We start from the raw sequence: 17,348 nt of genomic DNA on the forward strand, positions 1-17,348 counted from the left end.
AGCAAATACATATTGTTTGGTTGCCTATTTGTTAGAAGATAAAGTCCTTGCTCCCCAGATGCTTTAATATCAGTTTTATACAATATCTCTCATTTCCAGCTAGATGCTTTCACTTTTTTCAATTGCAAACTTTCTTGTGTGCCTATATCAACACCCTTGTTTCCCCAGCTTCCTTCAACCCATCATCTGTGTTCAACTTGTTTTTCAAGAGTAGGCCCACTACCTCTTAGAATGTAAGCTGCTTGAGAGTAGGGTTTGATTCATTTTTGATATTTGTGCCCTCCAGTGCCTGGAACATAAAGGGAGTTAGATATTTGTTTACCAGTTGATTGTAGCTAAAAAGTATGTTGAAAATCAAAACAGTTCACAGAATAGATAAAATCCCAAATGCTAACATTTATTAAGTGTTTACTGTGGGCCAGGTGGGCAGCTAGGTGTTGCAGTGGATACAGCACTGGGCTTAGAATCAGGAAGACTCATCTTCCCAAGTTCAAATCTGACCTCAAACACTTACTAGCTCTGTGACCCTGACACTTACTAGCTCTGTGACCCTGGACAAGTCACTTAACTCTGTTTTCCTCACTTCCTCATCTATAAAAAGAACTGGAGAAGGAAATGGCAAACCACTTTAGTATATTTGTCAAGAAATCCCCAAATGGGGTCTTCAAGAGTCAGACAAGACTGAAACAACTCAACAATTAAAAAATAATCTTATCCTTAAACCACCCACAACACCCTCTCCTTGACCCCCTCAACTAAGGACTTTACATGATACGAAGAAAATTGAGTCAATTCACTGTGAGCTTCATCTTATGATACTTGGACATCATCTCACACTCTCTGCACTTTTACGTTGATGAAGAGGTTGCCGTTCTCCTTGCCAAGGCTAGCCCCTATACATACATCCTTGATCCTATCTCCTTCTGCAGATTGCTTCCATTATTATTCCTTCTTCAATCTCTCCCTATTTGGTTATGTCTTCAAATATGCCTGTCTCTCCATCCTTAAAAAAACAAAGAAACAAACAAAAAAACCTTCACTAGACCCTATCATGACCCCAAGCTCTCATCTTATACATCTCCTCTTTCTCAAACTCCTTGTACAAGCTGTCTACACTCATTGTCTCTACTTCTTATTCTCTCACCTTCTTCTAATCACTTAATTCACAAATACTCATTAAGAATTTACTCTCTGCCAGGAAAGCACTAGCAGCTGAGAGGTTCGGCAAAGCTTCATGTAGAAGGTAGCATTTGAGCTGAGCCTTGGATTCAACTAGGCAGATGAGAGAAGAGGAGAGGTGGTACAGTGGGATAGAGGTCTGGGACTGGAATCAGGAAGACTTATCTTCCTGAGTTCAAATCTGGCCTGAGACACTAGCTGTGGTGTGATCCTGGGAAAGTCATTTGACCCTGTTGGCCTCAGTTTCCTCATCTGTAAAATGAGCTGGAGAAGGAAATGGCAAACCTTTGCCAAGAAAACCCCAAATGGGGTCACGAAGACGCGGACAGGATTGAAATGATTGAACAACAGCAGAAGAAGGTGTGTCCTAGGAATGGAGGATGGCCTATACAAAGGAACAGAGACAAGAGATAGTGTCATATATGCGGAATGGTGAGAAGTCCAGTTTTGCTGGACTGTGATGCATGTAATAGGGAATAATATGAAATAAAGCTAAAAAAAAAATGGTAACCTGAGGCCAGGTTGTGAAGTGCTTTAAATGCGAAACAGGAATTTACATTTGAATTATCAGGGAGTCCCTGGAGTTTATTAAACAGGGGGAAAGTGGTGGCAACATGGTCAATATTAAGCTTTATGAAAATCATTTTGGTAGCTTCTTGGAAATTGGACTGGTGTGGGAAGAGACTCAAGCCTGGGAGACCAATTAGTTGGCTACTGTGCTAGACCAGGCAAGAAGGGATGAGGGCCTGAACTAGAAGCTATATGAGTGGAAAGCAGGGAATGGATGTGAAGATCTCATAGAGATAAGAAACAGTAAAAATTGGCAACTGATTAGATATGTCAGGCAAGAAAGATTATAGTTCAGGATGATTTTAAAGTTTTGAACCTGAGTGATTAGAAAAATGCATAGTCTCAACAAAAAGAGGGAAATTCAGAAGAGGGTTTCAGAGGAATGATAATGAGTTCTGTGTTGGACCTATGGAATACATTTTTCCATCCAGTTAGAAATTTCTAATAGGCATGTGGACAATCAGGAGAAAGACATGGGCTTTAAATATGGAACTGGTAGTCACTAACACACAAATGGTGATTGAACACACGTGAACTAATGAGAGAGAGAGATATGATTTAGGACGTAGCCTTGGGATATACTCACAGTTAGAGACTGTCACATGGATGATATTCCAACAAGAAAGACTGAGAAGAAACAATTGAACAGGAAGGAAGAGATCCAAGAGAGAGCAGTGTTAGAAAGCCAGAGAGGAGGGGAATTCCAAAAGGGGCAAACAAAAAGATTGTTTAAGCCATGGGATGATAGGAGATTATGATGATCTAAAGGAATTTCAGAGTTCTTAACAATGAAGTGGAATAATTGTGAATGATGGTAAAAATCAAGGCTATGGGTAGCATTCTGGCTCTGCAATCTTGTCTGCGTCATCGTATGAAGGTGATCTCTCTAAAGTCATCAATTTCCTCTGGTTCTTTGAACTGAATGTGGCCTATGCCTTGGATGTGAGCTCCTCCAGGGAATCACTGGATTCCTTTAAGACTGGGCTCCAGTGCTCTCTCCAGCTGCTGGAGTGACTCCCACGTGGCTTACTAGAAGCATCCCACTCCAAGTTACTTTTTATATGTTTTGCATAGATTGTCTCCTTCACTAGACCGCAAACTCCTTGAGGGTAGGGATTATGCCTAGATAGTAGCTGCTTAATAATTCTTTGTTGGTTGATTTGATTAACTTAAAAAAAAAAATAGATTCCAATAGGACTTTTCAGAAACACAAGAGTTACACTGCCCACACAACATAAAAACACCCAGAGGTCAGCCCCGTGACATATCCAAGAACTGCACGGGATGAAAAAAAATATGAATGGGTTACGATCTAAAGAAATAACCACAATGATGATATGGCAGGTGCTGAAATTAGTATCAAGAAGAGCTGCATTCAAATACCGCTTCTGCCACCTATTGGCTTTGTCACATTGGGCAATGCACTAAACTAGTCAAATCTCAGTTTCCTTACCTTTAAAATGGGGATAACAATATGTGATTGTTGTGAGGCTCAAATGAGATATTGCATATCAAGTGCTATAGAATGTCAGCTACTGATTTTGAAGTATTTCAAGGACCTTTGAAGAGATATTTTGGCTTCAGGGGAAGGAAGAGTGTCTTAAGCATCCTTCAGGTCATGCCAAAGCACCAGGGCTGGAGACAGGAAGACCTGAGCTCAAATTCAGCCTCGTACACTTACTTTCTAGTTGTGTGACCATGGGCAAGTCACTTAACCTTTGTCTACCTCAGTTTCTTCATCTGTAAAATGAGGCTAATAATAGCACCTACCTCCCAGGGTTGTTGGAAGTATCAATGAGATAATAAATTGGCACAGTGCCAGGCACATAGAGAGCATTCTATCAATATTAGTTATTATTATTTATCTGCCTAGTCCCTTTTCTTTCTAGAGATTTCTCTGCTTGCCAGGAGTTAAGGAAAGGGAAGAGGCATTTATATAGCACCTACTTTGTGCCAGACACTATGCTAAACACTTTACAAATATCATGTCATTTGATTCTTACAACATCCTTGTGAGGAAGGTGCTGTTATCTCCGTTTTATAATTAAGGAAACTGAGGCAAAAATTAAGTAACTTGTCCAGTGTCACATAGGTACTAAATGTCTGAGGCTGGATTTGAATTCAGGTCTTTCTGATTTCAAGCCCAGCACTCTATCCATTGTACTACCTCGCTCTAGGTAAAGATCAAGCTCGTGACATTTGCAATTCTCACCCCTAGTACTGCTCCAGAAATAGCGTGCTGACTAACCACACTTGTCACTGAAGGTTGTTCCTTTTAAACTTCTCTGGGCTAAATGTCTGAAGGTGTAAAGGATGCGAGGGGTGTGTGTCTGTGTGCAGGTGCATTTGTATACCCTGAACCTCCCAGGTGCTAATGTCCTATATCCCAAACCACCTCGTATTTTCATTTGTACATGGTTTGTTCATACTGACATATGTACGTATTGTCTCCCCAAATGGAACGTGAGCTCTTTGAGGGAAAAGTCTATTTGACTTTTGCTTGTGTCCTCAGTATCAAGCCTGAGTGCACAGGATGAGAAGTGTGAATGGGTTTTGATCTGAGGGAATAACTCTAATATTGATGTAATAAGATGCTGGACAGGTTCAAGAAGACTTGGGATCCAATCCTGCCTCTGATACCGCCTATTGGACCACTTAACTACTCTAAGGCTCAATCTACGTAACTCCTATGATCCACCTTCTCCTCCTGGCACATAGTAGTTGCTTAATTAATGCTACTTGATTTATTCATTTTTTTTTTGTGAGAAGTGATGGGTGTTTTATTCTTTTATTACTCTATAGTTCACGTTTAGAGTGTGGATAAAAACTAAAAATCTTCCTTTAAATACTACCATGAAACTGGCTACATAAGGGGAAATGCAGGTAAGAATCAAGCAAGTACACTATCTTGGCATCATGCATCATGACTCCAAGACCTGGCATCTCCTCAGGTCCCCTGCAGAAGCTATAGCAAAGAGCTCCTTGAAACGTGTCCACTCTTTTTTATGTATTTGAACCATGATCAGAAGAGGTTGCAGAGGTTATGAATTACCCTTTTCTCTAAGACCCATTAAAGGACATGCTGCCTGTCAAGTCAGCTTTCTGAAGAGGACTCAGGGCAAATAGGCACTGAATGTCTCCTTCTAATGTTACCCAAAGACATGATGAGCTCCCAGGGTGAAAAATATTCATTTGAAGCAAGGAAAATGGATTACGATGACATCTGGCAAAGTTCTCTTCCAAGGAAACTAGTAAGTTTTGCTAAATAAAGTGCTTGTATATTATAGCCCCAAGCCACCCCCATCCTAATGACAACAGAAAAGAAGGGAGCCTGGGTAGCGAGCAACATGTGGAGTTGCCAAGGGCAGGCTGCCCATTCCTTCTCACTGATTTGTGCCCATGGTCTGTCCCATGGTACTATCTGACATGTGCACATTTGGCCGTCTGGGAAGGGATGGAATTCAGTGAGCGTTAAAAGAGTCATCATTGGCAGGGGCCAAAAGAGCACTGATTGTTTGTGGGGTTGGCACAGAAGTTCAGCATTTAATTTAATATAATACCACCTCCTTTACCTGACATCCTGGACCAGGCATTTGGCATCAATTGCAGAAAGGAGAAAAGACTGCTTCCCAGCACAATCCACACGGCTGTGATCGGGTTTTTGCAAAAGAGTTAACAAAAGGCCGAGTTGCTTAAAATTGTTTTTACTTCATTTGTGTTTTATTTAACATACAGAGACTTGGTTAAACAAAGATTTCTAAAAACATACAATTAGAATTTTGAATCTTCTTTTAGATTTTGCTATTTGGCACAGGACTAGGTAGACATGTCATAGCTCATTATTACCTTGCTGACAGATTTATCTTAATATATACTAATGTAATATAGAAATTCTAAAACAGAAAGACATATGAGAATATTCTGAAAAGTAAAGATCAAGCAATACTGTATTACAGAGCAATATCAGACACTTATACTTCTTTTTTGACTAATACATAGTACTGAAACATAACTACTAATTTAAAGAGTAGGAACAGAATGATACTGTAAAAAAATTACTTTATTTGTATAATTTCATTCTAGAGTAATTCAATGCATGAGCCACCATATAATTTAAGTTTTGCTCAAATATTAATTAGTATATTTTAAATTTAAATTTTTATTGGCATATATCTGTGAATTTATTAGTATAAAGAACTTCTGATATAGAAATATTCATTCATTGATATAGATAAGTAACTTTTTTTTTTTTTACTTAAAGTCTTTGAGAGTGTTCTGGGGTCCTAAAAATTTCTGACTACCTCAAAAATCACACAACCAGTGTGTGTCAGAGGCAGAATTGGAACCCAGGGTCCCCAACTTGTATGCCAGCTCTGTCACACTGCCTCTAAATATGAAATTTTGGAAGTTATTAAAAATATGTGGATTAAGTTCATTATGAAATAGAAACATGGCTGTAGATCAGAACTTCATACTAACAAGCTCAGAGCTTAAGAACAGAGACTAAACACTTAAAGGGAAACATAGTTGTATCCATTGGTACAGATTTTAGACACCTTTTTCAAGCACGAGTGCAGGATGGCAGTAATGGTGGTAGTTAGCAAACACTTACACTTTGTATCTGTGTGTGTGCCTAGTACAAAGCAGAAGCTAGGTTTTATGTTGGCTGAAAGTACTTAATCCACCTTTTATAACCCTATTTAAAGCTTCCTTTCTTTTCCTTCCATAGTAAAATAACTTGCTTCATTTGTGCTTTATGGAGCTAATTACATTTTTGAAGAAACAGTGTTAAAATTAAATGTAATTTTTAATTATAAAATGTTTCCCCGGCAACAGTTTTCTTGCATGTTAAACTGCACTTTGTTCCAAAATACTTAATTTCACTTACAATTAGGAATTAAAGACAGAGCCCAGCACAGGGTAATTTGGAAACTGGAGCATTAATTGCCAAAGAAAAGTTAATGTTTCTCGACAATGGACAGAATTGACAGAAAACATCTAATTAACCAATGGATAGCTTACGTCTCACAAAACTTTTTCTGAAAAAGAATCATTAGAATTTATGACTATGGGCAGCGTGGCCATCAAGGTTATTATTATTTTGTAACTCTTACTATTATTATTCCTGTTATTTTTATGTAAAGAGATTTAAAAATAATGATCTAATTAGAAAACATATCCACTTCCACTGGTGACTTTCAGTTCACCACAACTGTTAAACTAATCACCTTAACACACTGGATTCACAGCTAAGGGCAAGCCTCTCTTTGGTTCATAAGGTGTTGTCCTGGAAACCATTTTGATGCAGTCAATAATCGGGCAGACACTGAGACACAGAGTACAACCCGTACAACTGTCGTTGACGGTGGGCAGATGGGTGTTGGGATCAAACTGTATAGCCTGCAAAAAAATAAATGGTATTGATGTCATTCTTGGGAAAGGTTAGGCGTGCCCCCCACTTTCCCAATTGCGGTAGTATCATGGCTAGAGAAACCCTTGCCAGAGTTCGGTAGTGTGACTATAGCAACAATTTAGCTGCCAGGAAAAAAGAGAAATGGGGCAGGGGGAGGGAAAGGTGAGGGGGAGGGAAAGAGGGAGGGAGAGAGAGAGAGAGAGAGAGAGAGAGAGAGAGAGAGAGAGAGAGAGAAACCTCTACATTAAAAACATAAAGGTTTAAAATTCCTTAAGGGTATTTTTCTTCTAGTGAGGAAACATTTCTCAGCAACATTGCAGTTCACCAGTTGTGTATGTTCTAAGCAGCAGTCTTCTCAGTTCTGAAGGGTTCTTGTCTCTGGGAGTGTGGCTCTGCTGCTTTTATGTGATTCCCCCTCCCCCTTCTTCCCTCCCTCACCTACCCTTCTATTGTCTTCATAATCTACTGGAAAGAAATAGACATGGGAAACACATTGCTGGGCCACCGGGGCCAGATTTGCTTGGTTGTTTGAGAACATCAGGTACCTACATCGAAAACTGAAGCTTGGACATTTTGAATGTACAGGATGTGGTCTTTTCTATGTTCCCAAACTCTTAAGTTCCGTGATCATTTTCAATATGAAAAATTGTTACAGTTTTTCAATGTAAGAAGAATAGAACTCCCCCCCTCTGATTTAGACTTTTTTTGGGGGGGGGAACAAAAATTAGTTATAAACCAAGTAAATGTATTTCAATAATAGGAGAATGATGTGCCAAATCCTTTGTATGTAAACAATTCAGTGTTTTTGATTTAGTGACTCTAAGGTAATCTTACACGAATAGCAAAGTACCAAAAAGAAGCCACTTGTCATTATATTATCTGTTTACAAAAACATATGGGATCCTTGTTGCTTAATTTTTTTTCTCTTTCAAAATATGTCTGAACCTAGGTTATATGGCACTGAAACTCATTCTTGTAGATACTTTAACCTTTTCTTTAAGATATTTCTTCCATGGAAGTGGTTTCCATATTTTGTAAGGTGAAATTTGTAGTAGGGGATTAAAGAAAGAAAATTTTCCTTCAGTTTTTTTTCCCCTTTTACATAAAAAGAAATCCAAGTGACATCTTTGAAGGGACTAAAAAGATACTTGTGTCTTAGAAATTTTATGCTTTGAAAATTTCAGACACATAAAACCTTACATTGAGTTGAAGATTTAAAAATCTGACATTTAATCCTTTTGAGATGGCAGAGACAAAAGAAGGACTTTCTAAGAAGAGCCAGTTATTTTATGCATGATTTTTATATTTTCTCCATTATTGCGGAGACTCCATTATGTAAGTTAAAGAAAATTCTAGCCTTTGATGAGAACAGAAAATGTCCACATCCAAGGCACAGAACCCTCTATTTTATGACTTTAGTTAGAAGTTTTCTAGGTCTAACCACTTACACATTGGCTAATTAATTCATAATTGTCTGGGACATAATTATTATTATTTAGGCTATCTCCACCAAAAACAAAACAAAACAAAACAAAAACAGACTACAAGTTTTTCAATAAGAGATGAGAAAGTAAAGTATTGGAGTAGAAACTGGGTGACAATAGGATTTTTAGATCAGTTCTAAGGTTGCAAAAACACAGATACACACAAGTCTTAAATTATGATCGTCAGAAACTGGAAAACAACTTGTAGATTTAATCATTATAATTAAATTAGTAATAAGCAAAATAATGCAGGAAGTAAGCGGTGTCTAACCTTTTGTTGTAAAATGACTAAAAAGCACCCTGTAGACGTTACCAGTAGGATATTATTCACTTGCCTAGAAGCGATTTTCCTCAGACAAGTAACATATTTCTAAGATCTTATTTTCCTTTACTCACTGTAGTTATGAGTCCAATTATATTGTAAAACATTTTGTTAATAATCACTATATTTGGGGGCATTTGTTCTAACACCACCAACCCAAACCCAGCCTCTAAAGGAAATTCTGTATCCCATTTAGCCATGCCATACTAGAAAATGAATTTAAAATTTTAAAACAACAACATAGAGATATAAATTCCTCACATTCATATGCAGACTCTATCTGGGGTAAGACATTCTTTTTTTTTTTTCTGGAGAGATAATATTTTAGACCTGTGATTTCATCTATAGGGTAAACTCTCAGTAGGGGAATTCCATCTGCCAAAGGAAATTGGTAACTTCTCTAAGACTACTACATCCTGGGGCATAGGATTATAGATCTAGAGTTTAAAGGAACCCCAGAGTCCATTTACTTCAACTTCCTCATTTTATAGAGGAAGAAACTGAAATTAAGTGACTCGGCTAAGGTCATACAGGTGCTAATTGTCAGGGACGGGATTTGACTCAGGTTCTTTGAACGTTTAGCCAAAGCTGTCTTCTACTGTATCATGTTGCCTCCACTATTGAGAGGTTGTATGACCTGTCCATAGTCACACAGTCAGTATGTGTCAGAAACAAGTATTTCCAAGGCTAGTCTTCTCTATCCATTATACCATGCATCCTTTATCATAACATAGCTGGTATCAAGAATAAAAGGGTTAATTCATATTATTCCTCAATCTTTGCAGATAAAATAGAAGTCTATATAATGCCCCCGAAAGAACAATTAGAGAGTTTCCTGAAGTCGATAGCAACCTGATCCAGAACTGACTACAGGGAGTTAAACAGTTATTTGCTTCACTACATTCCATTCCTTATCTGAAGCCAGTGTCCCCGGGGGCTTTCCTATAGAATTAGCTCTCTGGCAGGGAGCAGAGCACTGTTTCAGGAGTTTATGGCTACCTGCGAGGAACAACAGTGACCTGGGAGCATGGCAGCAACATTAGTTATCTATCTTTGAAAGTTGCAAAGAAAGTCCCCATTGAACTCACCTGTCCAAGCGACAGGTAGGTTTAAGCTCGTGTATACCTGTTTTAGGAGCTCAGTAAAAATTGAATGGAAAAGAACTCTCTTAGTGATAAGGGTTAAGCCAAAAAGGCACTTGATATCAATCTTTTGGTAAATAATACTGAGGTTCACCAATAAAGCACATTAAATTTTTTTTTTTTTAATACCAGCAGCCACCTGTTCCTTTCTTTGGCCTGGGTTTCTCCTTCCCATAAAATGAGTTTTACCTGGTACTGCTATTAAATTATCATACTAGTATACTTTGGTTTACTTTGTATTTTAAGCTATGGCTTCATTCCTTAATGGCAGCTGAAGAGGATGGGACGATACACCCGAGGTGAAGAGAATACTTGATGCATCCATTTTTTAATCACATGCTTAGAGACAGAATTCTTTTTTGTCAACACATCCCAAAATGACACTTCCCTGGGTCTTTTGGCTAATTCCATCCATGTTCCTACCTGGTATCCAGAGTCATTGCAGGTCATGTAGCATTTCCCACAGTTAATGCACATTTCTTCGTCAATCAGAGCCACAACTTGCTCTACTTTGCTAAGTTCATCATATGTTCCAATGTACTGCAGTGCTTTCCCAATTATGTCCTAGAAATATAAAGCATTGACTCACTTGGAATGTACATTTTTGGGTGTTTTCACATCTAAATGAACATCACTTTGAGTTTTAACATAATGTCACTGGTTAGTAACACAGAAGGTTTGGGCTGTTGTACTTCAGATTGCATGAAGCAGATAAAATATGTTAATGCTCATAAAAAATCAGAATGTAGTTATAGCTAAATCTCTCTGTCTTCTGTAAAATGGGCCACCTACATATCTAGCTTGGAATAATGTGAGCTCATTGCACTGGATAGATATTCTTCTGTGTTATCTTGACCAGTAACCCAGGTCTCCCTTGGAGGAGAGAGGACACTTTAAGTAACCAAGAGGAAAGATAAAGAATGATGGCTAATGTTTTCATATCTGAATACTTTAATGGACATTTAAGTACATAGAAAAACAGATAGATGAGAATAGGGAGGAAATGCTATATGTGTGAATGTTATAAATTTATTTCACTGTGTTTAGATTCTAATTTTCATTTAGCACAGCTATCTGGCAATACACCCACCTGTCACATCTTGTTGCTTAATTATCCAATTCTAGAAGAATATATTTCACTATTAAAATATTCTAATTTATGATAATAAATTAGGCCGATCCAATAGTCAGATCAGATGTGCTTTTACATTTAAAGAACTAGGTTTTTCTTCTTTCACGGCTGAGGATTTCTAGGCTGTTACACATTGCTTTGTTCTTCATATTAATTGGAAGTGTGCTTAATATGTAGAGCACAGATGATATTTCATCAACAATAAAACATACTTTGTTTCATAAAACAAAACAGGCGATTGTAACGATGTTTGTCAATGCAGGGCCCTGTCAAGATTTTCTGCTCTTGTTCTTAGCTTTTAAGAACAGATTCTTTAGTTTGTATTCAAGGTCCATATTCCAGGATGCGTGATTTTAGCTTAAAACAAATGGAAAATGGTCATCTTGACGCATTCTCTCTGTTTTGTTTTTTTTCTTTTTACAGGGTTCTTCGCTCTTCTCTCATTGCTTTGACTCATCTCTTACTATTTCTTTTGAATTGTAAATGACCCTTTAGCATTCCCAGGACCAGCAACAATACAGCTTTCAAACTAAAAATTGATCAATACTTATTAACCACCTATTATATCTCAAACATTGTGTTAAACCCTGTGAATGTAAATAAAAATAATAAGAACAACAATGCTAATAATAGCTAATATTTACGTGGTCCTCTGGATTTGTAAGGACCTTTATGTATTTATCATATATTGGCCTGACCAACCATAGTCAGACACACTATACCTTGAACCTGATGGAGTGATGTCATTTTGGTCCTTTTTGAGCACGGACAGCCACCAATGTATACATGTGTATGTGCATGTACACACATATGTTTATGTATATATACAAATACATGTGATAGCTAGCATTTGTATAGTACCTTAAGGTTTGCAAAGCATTTTAAATATGTTATATCTCATTTGATTCTCACAACAACCCTGTGGGGTGTAACTGTTATTATTATTCCTATTTTATCTATGAAGAGATATTGAGGCTCTGGGAGTTTAAGTAACTTGCCTAGGGGTTAAAAAGCTAAGTAACTGAGGCAGGACTCAGATCTTCCTGAATTCAAATCCAATACACTATCTACTGTGCTACCAAGCTGCCTAAAATAATCCCTCCTCTCAAGGAGCTTCCATTCTAATCCAATCCAAACCCTTGTTTCTTTAGGGAGAAGAGGGTTTAATTATTATATAACAGTGATTTCCAACCTTTCCCTCCAGGGCTAAGGATAACCATGGCTAAAACTTCATCACCCAGTAGCCACCAGTTGTAGGTGATAAGCCTCTGGTTAACTACCGTGGTTCTTGGACAGTAGATATAATAGTTCCTTACCAGGACTATAGCCAAAGTCTCTTCACCTTGGAAGACCCTACTAGAACTCACAATTGCCTTGCCATAGCTTGCAAGAACCTAACAAGATCACCTCTACATCACAGGCATGGTATGGGACTTTGGTGGCAATGTTTACCAAAGGTGTCTGCCAGTGCCATGCAGGAGGCACAAAGTCCAATCGCAGGAGGAAGTTCTTAAAATTCCCAATCAATCAATCAACTGACGAAAGTTTGTCTGGCATTGTACTGATTGTGCTTAGCTCTAGAAAACACTGGATTTTCCCCACTGAGATCCATGATCACTTGACAGAGGACAGCCTTGTCATATAGAGCAAAAGGTTCAACAAAGAATGCACATTGCTTGGATTATGATATTTAGTTGTGTATAAGTACTGGGATAAAAGACATCATCAAAGAAATCTCATGCTTAACAAGTCCAAAAGTCCAAAAGAATTTCCTTGCAAAAAGAAGTACGGTGTTGTGAACAGGGAATTGTCTAGAAGGACCTGGTTTCCCCTTTGACATTTAATGGGTATGTGTCCCCACGCAAGTCACAGAAACTTTTAACACTCTAGTCCAGTGCTTCGTAAACTGTGGATTGCTACGATAGTTTAAGAAGCACTGAAGGGGTCTCAAGTGGAAAAAATTTAAGAAGCACTGCAGTCAACTCATTAAGACAAGAAGTTGCATGAAGGGTACTGACTTGAAGTGGTAGTGGGAGTCTCTTCACCTAGAACCTATCCCTCCTCTTCCTCTTCCGTTAAACCTTTCCTTAATCTAAACATTCCCATTTCTGTGAAGGCACCACCATCATCCCAGTCACTTGGGTTGAACCCCTGAACTCAACCTCAACTCTTCTCTTTCTCTCCTCCCGCCATATTTAATCAGTTGCCAAGTTTTGTTAATTCCACCTTCAAAACACTCTTGTATTTGTCCTCTTCTCTGAACACCACCCTAGTCCAGGCCTTTATCACTCCTCATCTTTAGCTATTGCTATAGCCTCCATTTATGGTCTCTGTGGCTCACATCTTGGTTTTCCAATTCATCCTCCACAAAGCCACCAAATCAATATTCCTAAAGCACAGGTGTGACCAGGTCACCCCCCCCCCGCCAATATATTTCTTTTCGCTCCCAATTGCCTTTATGATAAAACAAAAGCACCACTTTTTGTCATTTAAAGCTCTTCACAATCTGACTCCAACCTATCCTTTCAGATTGATTTCACATTATTCCCCTCTGTGCAGTTGACATTCAAGCCAAACTGACCCGGTGTGCTGTTCGCTGTACACAACATTCTATCTCTTGCCTCTAGGCTTTGCTCAGGCTGTTCCTCATGTGAGGAATTCTGTCCCTTCTCATCCTGCCTCTTAAAGTCTCTAGATCCCTTCAAAACCCACTTCAAACAGCATCACTTTTCCTGCTTCCTTTAGTTCTTATTGCCCCCTGAAACTAGTTTGTTTCTTTGGTATATGTGTATATGTTGTTTTCACCCAATAGAATGTAAACTCCTTGGGGGAACAGTGTATTGTCTTCATCTCTGTACCCTTAGTGCTCATTAGCACAGTGTCTGGCACAGAGTAGGCATTTAATAAAATTATGCTGAGTTGAACTGAAATGTGCCTGGAGGTTTGTTAAACAAAGATGATGAGAACGTATTGTGATCACAATCTGTCAGACTTTGATTAATATTTTCCAATAACCTTGTGGAATAAATACAAGAAATGACTCTTTGGCTATGAAAGGCTATGCCTGATTGATGACAAAACAACCTGTCATTTCAGTAAAGACATCGGTCAAAACAGTCATTGGCTGAACTGGCCCACTGTTTGAAATGATGAGTTGATTTAGTCAAAATGATTACACAGGTTACCCCACTGACAGTGTCATGAGCAGTATAGGGTTTTGTCAGAGAAGAGAACCAGCGTTTCCAGCTCCCTTTCCTGAAGGAAGTAGTTACAGAAGCACAGAATTTTAAAGTGTAAGAAGGGACCTTAGCAGCCATCTAGTCTACCTCATACCTGAAAAAAAAATCCTTACTACAATACCACTGACAAGTGGTCATCTAGATTTTGCTTGAAGCTGTCTAGTGATGGAGAACTCATTAGCCCTTGAGGCACACTATTCCACCTTTAGACAGCTCTAATTGTCATAATTGTTTTTCCTTATATCAAGCCTAAATTTACCTCTTTACACTTTCCACTTCCTGGAGCTATCCATGAAGAACAAGCAAAGAAGTGTAATCCTTTCTATATATGAGTCTTTCAAGTACTTGAAGACATTTATAATGTCCCTCCTGAATCCTTCCTCTCTCTAAGCTAATCATTCCCAGTTCTTTCAGCCAATCCTCATATGACATGGACTCAAGGCTCTTCACTATTTTGCTTGTTCTCCTCCCCTCTGGGCATTCCCCATCTTACCAGTGTCCTTCCTAAAATGTGGTATGTAGAATTGAGCACAGTGCTCCTGGTGCGGTTTGACTAGCTCAGAGTAAAGAAGGATTATTACCTCTTTGTGCCTAGAAACTACTCATATCAGTGTACCCTCCAAACACATTAACTTTTTGGAGTGCTGTATCACTCTACTGTCTCATAGTGAACAATCCACTTAAAACCATAGATCTTTTTCAGACAAACTGTTGTCTAACCATGTCTCTGCCATTTTGTATGTGTGAAGTCAGTTTCTTGAATTCAAGCTTAAGACTTTACATTTATCCCTATTAAATTTCATCTTATTAAATTCATCCCAATGTTCTAGCTAGCCTGTCAAGGTCTTTCTGGATCCTGACTCGGTCAGCCTGTGTTAGCTGTCCCTCCCAGCATTGTGTCACTGGCAAATCTGATAAGTGTGCCACCCATGCCTTTATCCAAGTCATAGATGAAAGTGTTAAACTATACAAAGCCAAGGGCAGATCTCTGGAGCATTTATTGCAGACCTCCTTCTATGTTTATATTGAACTGCTAGTGACTACTAATGGTCCTATGCTGCCTGAGGAGGCAAACTTTCCTCAGATTTAGAGCAGAGTTTGAGAAAATAAATTACTAAAAACATTAGAATGAAATGTGAAATTAAATGGGCTAAAAACATTTGGAGTCTCTAGCTCTTATAGTTGTGTGATATGACAAAACTTCCCTTTCATCTTCCAAATTTTCTAAGGGGAATTTCCATACACTGTTATCTGAAAATGGATATTTGAACTTAAGAAATAATAATAATGGAAATATAATAGGTAAAGTTATACTTGCATAAGGTATTAAAAGAAGTTATTATTTCACATAGTTGAAAAATCTACACTTTAGTTAAAAACATAAAACCTTCAAAGAACATTGAAAGGCTCGATGAACCCCCTGAGCACAAACCTTGGATCTTGGAGACAGTTGAAAGACAGAGAATCAGTCAAGCACATATGGTTAGACAGGTCCCTATTGGGCCACATATCTTTGGAGATCAGGAAAACTTGTAATCATCATTCGGAGATGGGTGTGGATAATTGAAGGTCAAGAAATTTGTTCCAGGCATCTCTTTTGGGGGAAAGTCCCAAGAATAAGTTATTCTAAATTCTTCACACTGCAGATAAAACGCCCAATTTGGAGGAGAGGATGTAGAGGAAGGAAGATATGTATCCTCACCCATCTGTTCAACACATGTTGTGAAACTCATATTATAAAGGGCCCAAGGATTCAGTTTAAATCATTTTATTTAGCTAATTATGCTTAACAGTTCATTCCTGATTTTGGGGGATCCCTAGTCAATTGATTCCTTGGCACAGATAACCAAAAGCATTTTAGACATTAACATCTTCAGTATTTCTTGGGAACCATGAGCTGTTGTTAAAAGGTTAGTTCTGAATTGGGAGAAGGAAGAGGGGGAAAATCACACCCCTTTTGAGTTATGCTTATGCTTAAACATTTTGATTAAATATGAATTTCTATGCTTTTACTAGCACTACATGACGTGTCATTTCCTGAAAGTTCAGCTCAAGGTAAGTGGATATAAAGGATAGATAATATTTCACTGTAAAATGGTAATGGATAGAGATCCTGGATTTGTTGCCAGGTAGTACATAGTACACAGAATCTCAGAAATGGAAGAGGCCTTATAGATGAAGAAACTGAGACCAAAAGACTTGAAGTGACTTTTCTAAGCTTTAATAGTAGGCAGGAGAAACAGGAATGTAACCCAAGCCTCTTGCTTTCCAAGCCAATACTCTTTGCCTGGGCCATCAGGGCACTCAACATCTTTCCTGGTACCAGAGTTGGATTACCCTAAAGGGGTTTGCCTGAAATATTCTGTACCCTTCCAGCGGGCAGAGAGGCACAGCAAAGCATATGCTGGCGATAGAACTAACTCACTTTCTTTATCCACCCTACTGACATCAGTCTCTAGAAGAGCCACTCTTGGAAGATAAGTCTAGATCTTTCAGCTAGGCAATTACTAGGTTCCCTAGTCCCAATGTTACATGTCCTTCCTCAAGGAAACTGGCATTATATTGTTATTGAAAAATAGGAAAATATTAAAAGTTGCTAGTTCCTTTCTTTTTCTGAACCCTTAATAATCATAATTCACATCATTATAGCACATAAAGGTTTACAAGGTGTTTTTTTTCTCATAACAACTTTGTGAAGTAAATAGCACAAATGTCATTTTAGGATTCAAAGATGTTAAGTGATTTGTCCCTTATTCCTACCATACCTACAGTCAATACTCAAGTTAAATGATTAGATGTTCTTTGATTATTTCAAGGATGTAAATCTCTCTCTCTCTCTCTCTCTCTCTCTCTCTCTCTCTCTCTCT

General features: G+C 38.3%; 1 protein-coding gene across 1 annotated transcript in view; it reads right to left on the bottom strand.

Moving 5' to 3' along the window:
• Nucleotides 1-5,437: 5,437 nt before the first annotated feature.
• Nucleotides 5,438-17,348, bottom strand: part of DPYD (dihydropyrimidine dehydrogenase) — a 1,024,364-nt gene continuing 1,012,453 nt past the window's right edge. The window contains exons 22-23 of the mRNA XM_027868249.1: nt 10,534-10,674; nt 5,438-7,149 (exon numbers count right to left, since the gene is read on the bottom strand). Of these exons, the coding sequence (XP_027724050.1) occupies nt 6,979-7,149; nt 10,534-10,674 (312 nt within the window). The 3' untranslated portion in view covers nt 5,438-6,978. The remainder of the gene's footprint in view (nt 7,150-10,533; nt 10,675-17,348) is intronic.

The sequence above is a fragment of the Vombatus ursinus genome, unplaced genomic scaffold (assembly GCF_900497805.2).
Source record: "Vombatus ursinus unplaced genomic scaffold, bare-nosed wombat genome assembly UNPS02014787.1, whole genome shotgun sequence".
Lineage (NCBI taxonomy): Eukaryota > Metazoa > Chordata > Mammalia > Diprotodontia > Vombatidae > Vombatus > Vombatus ursinus.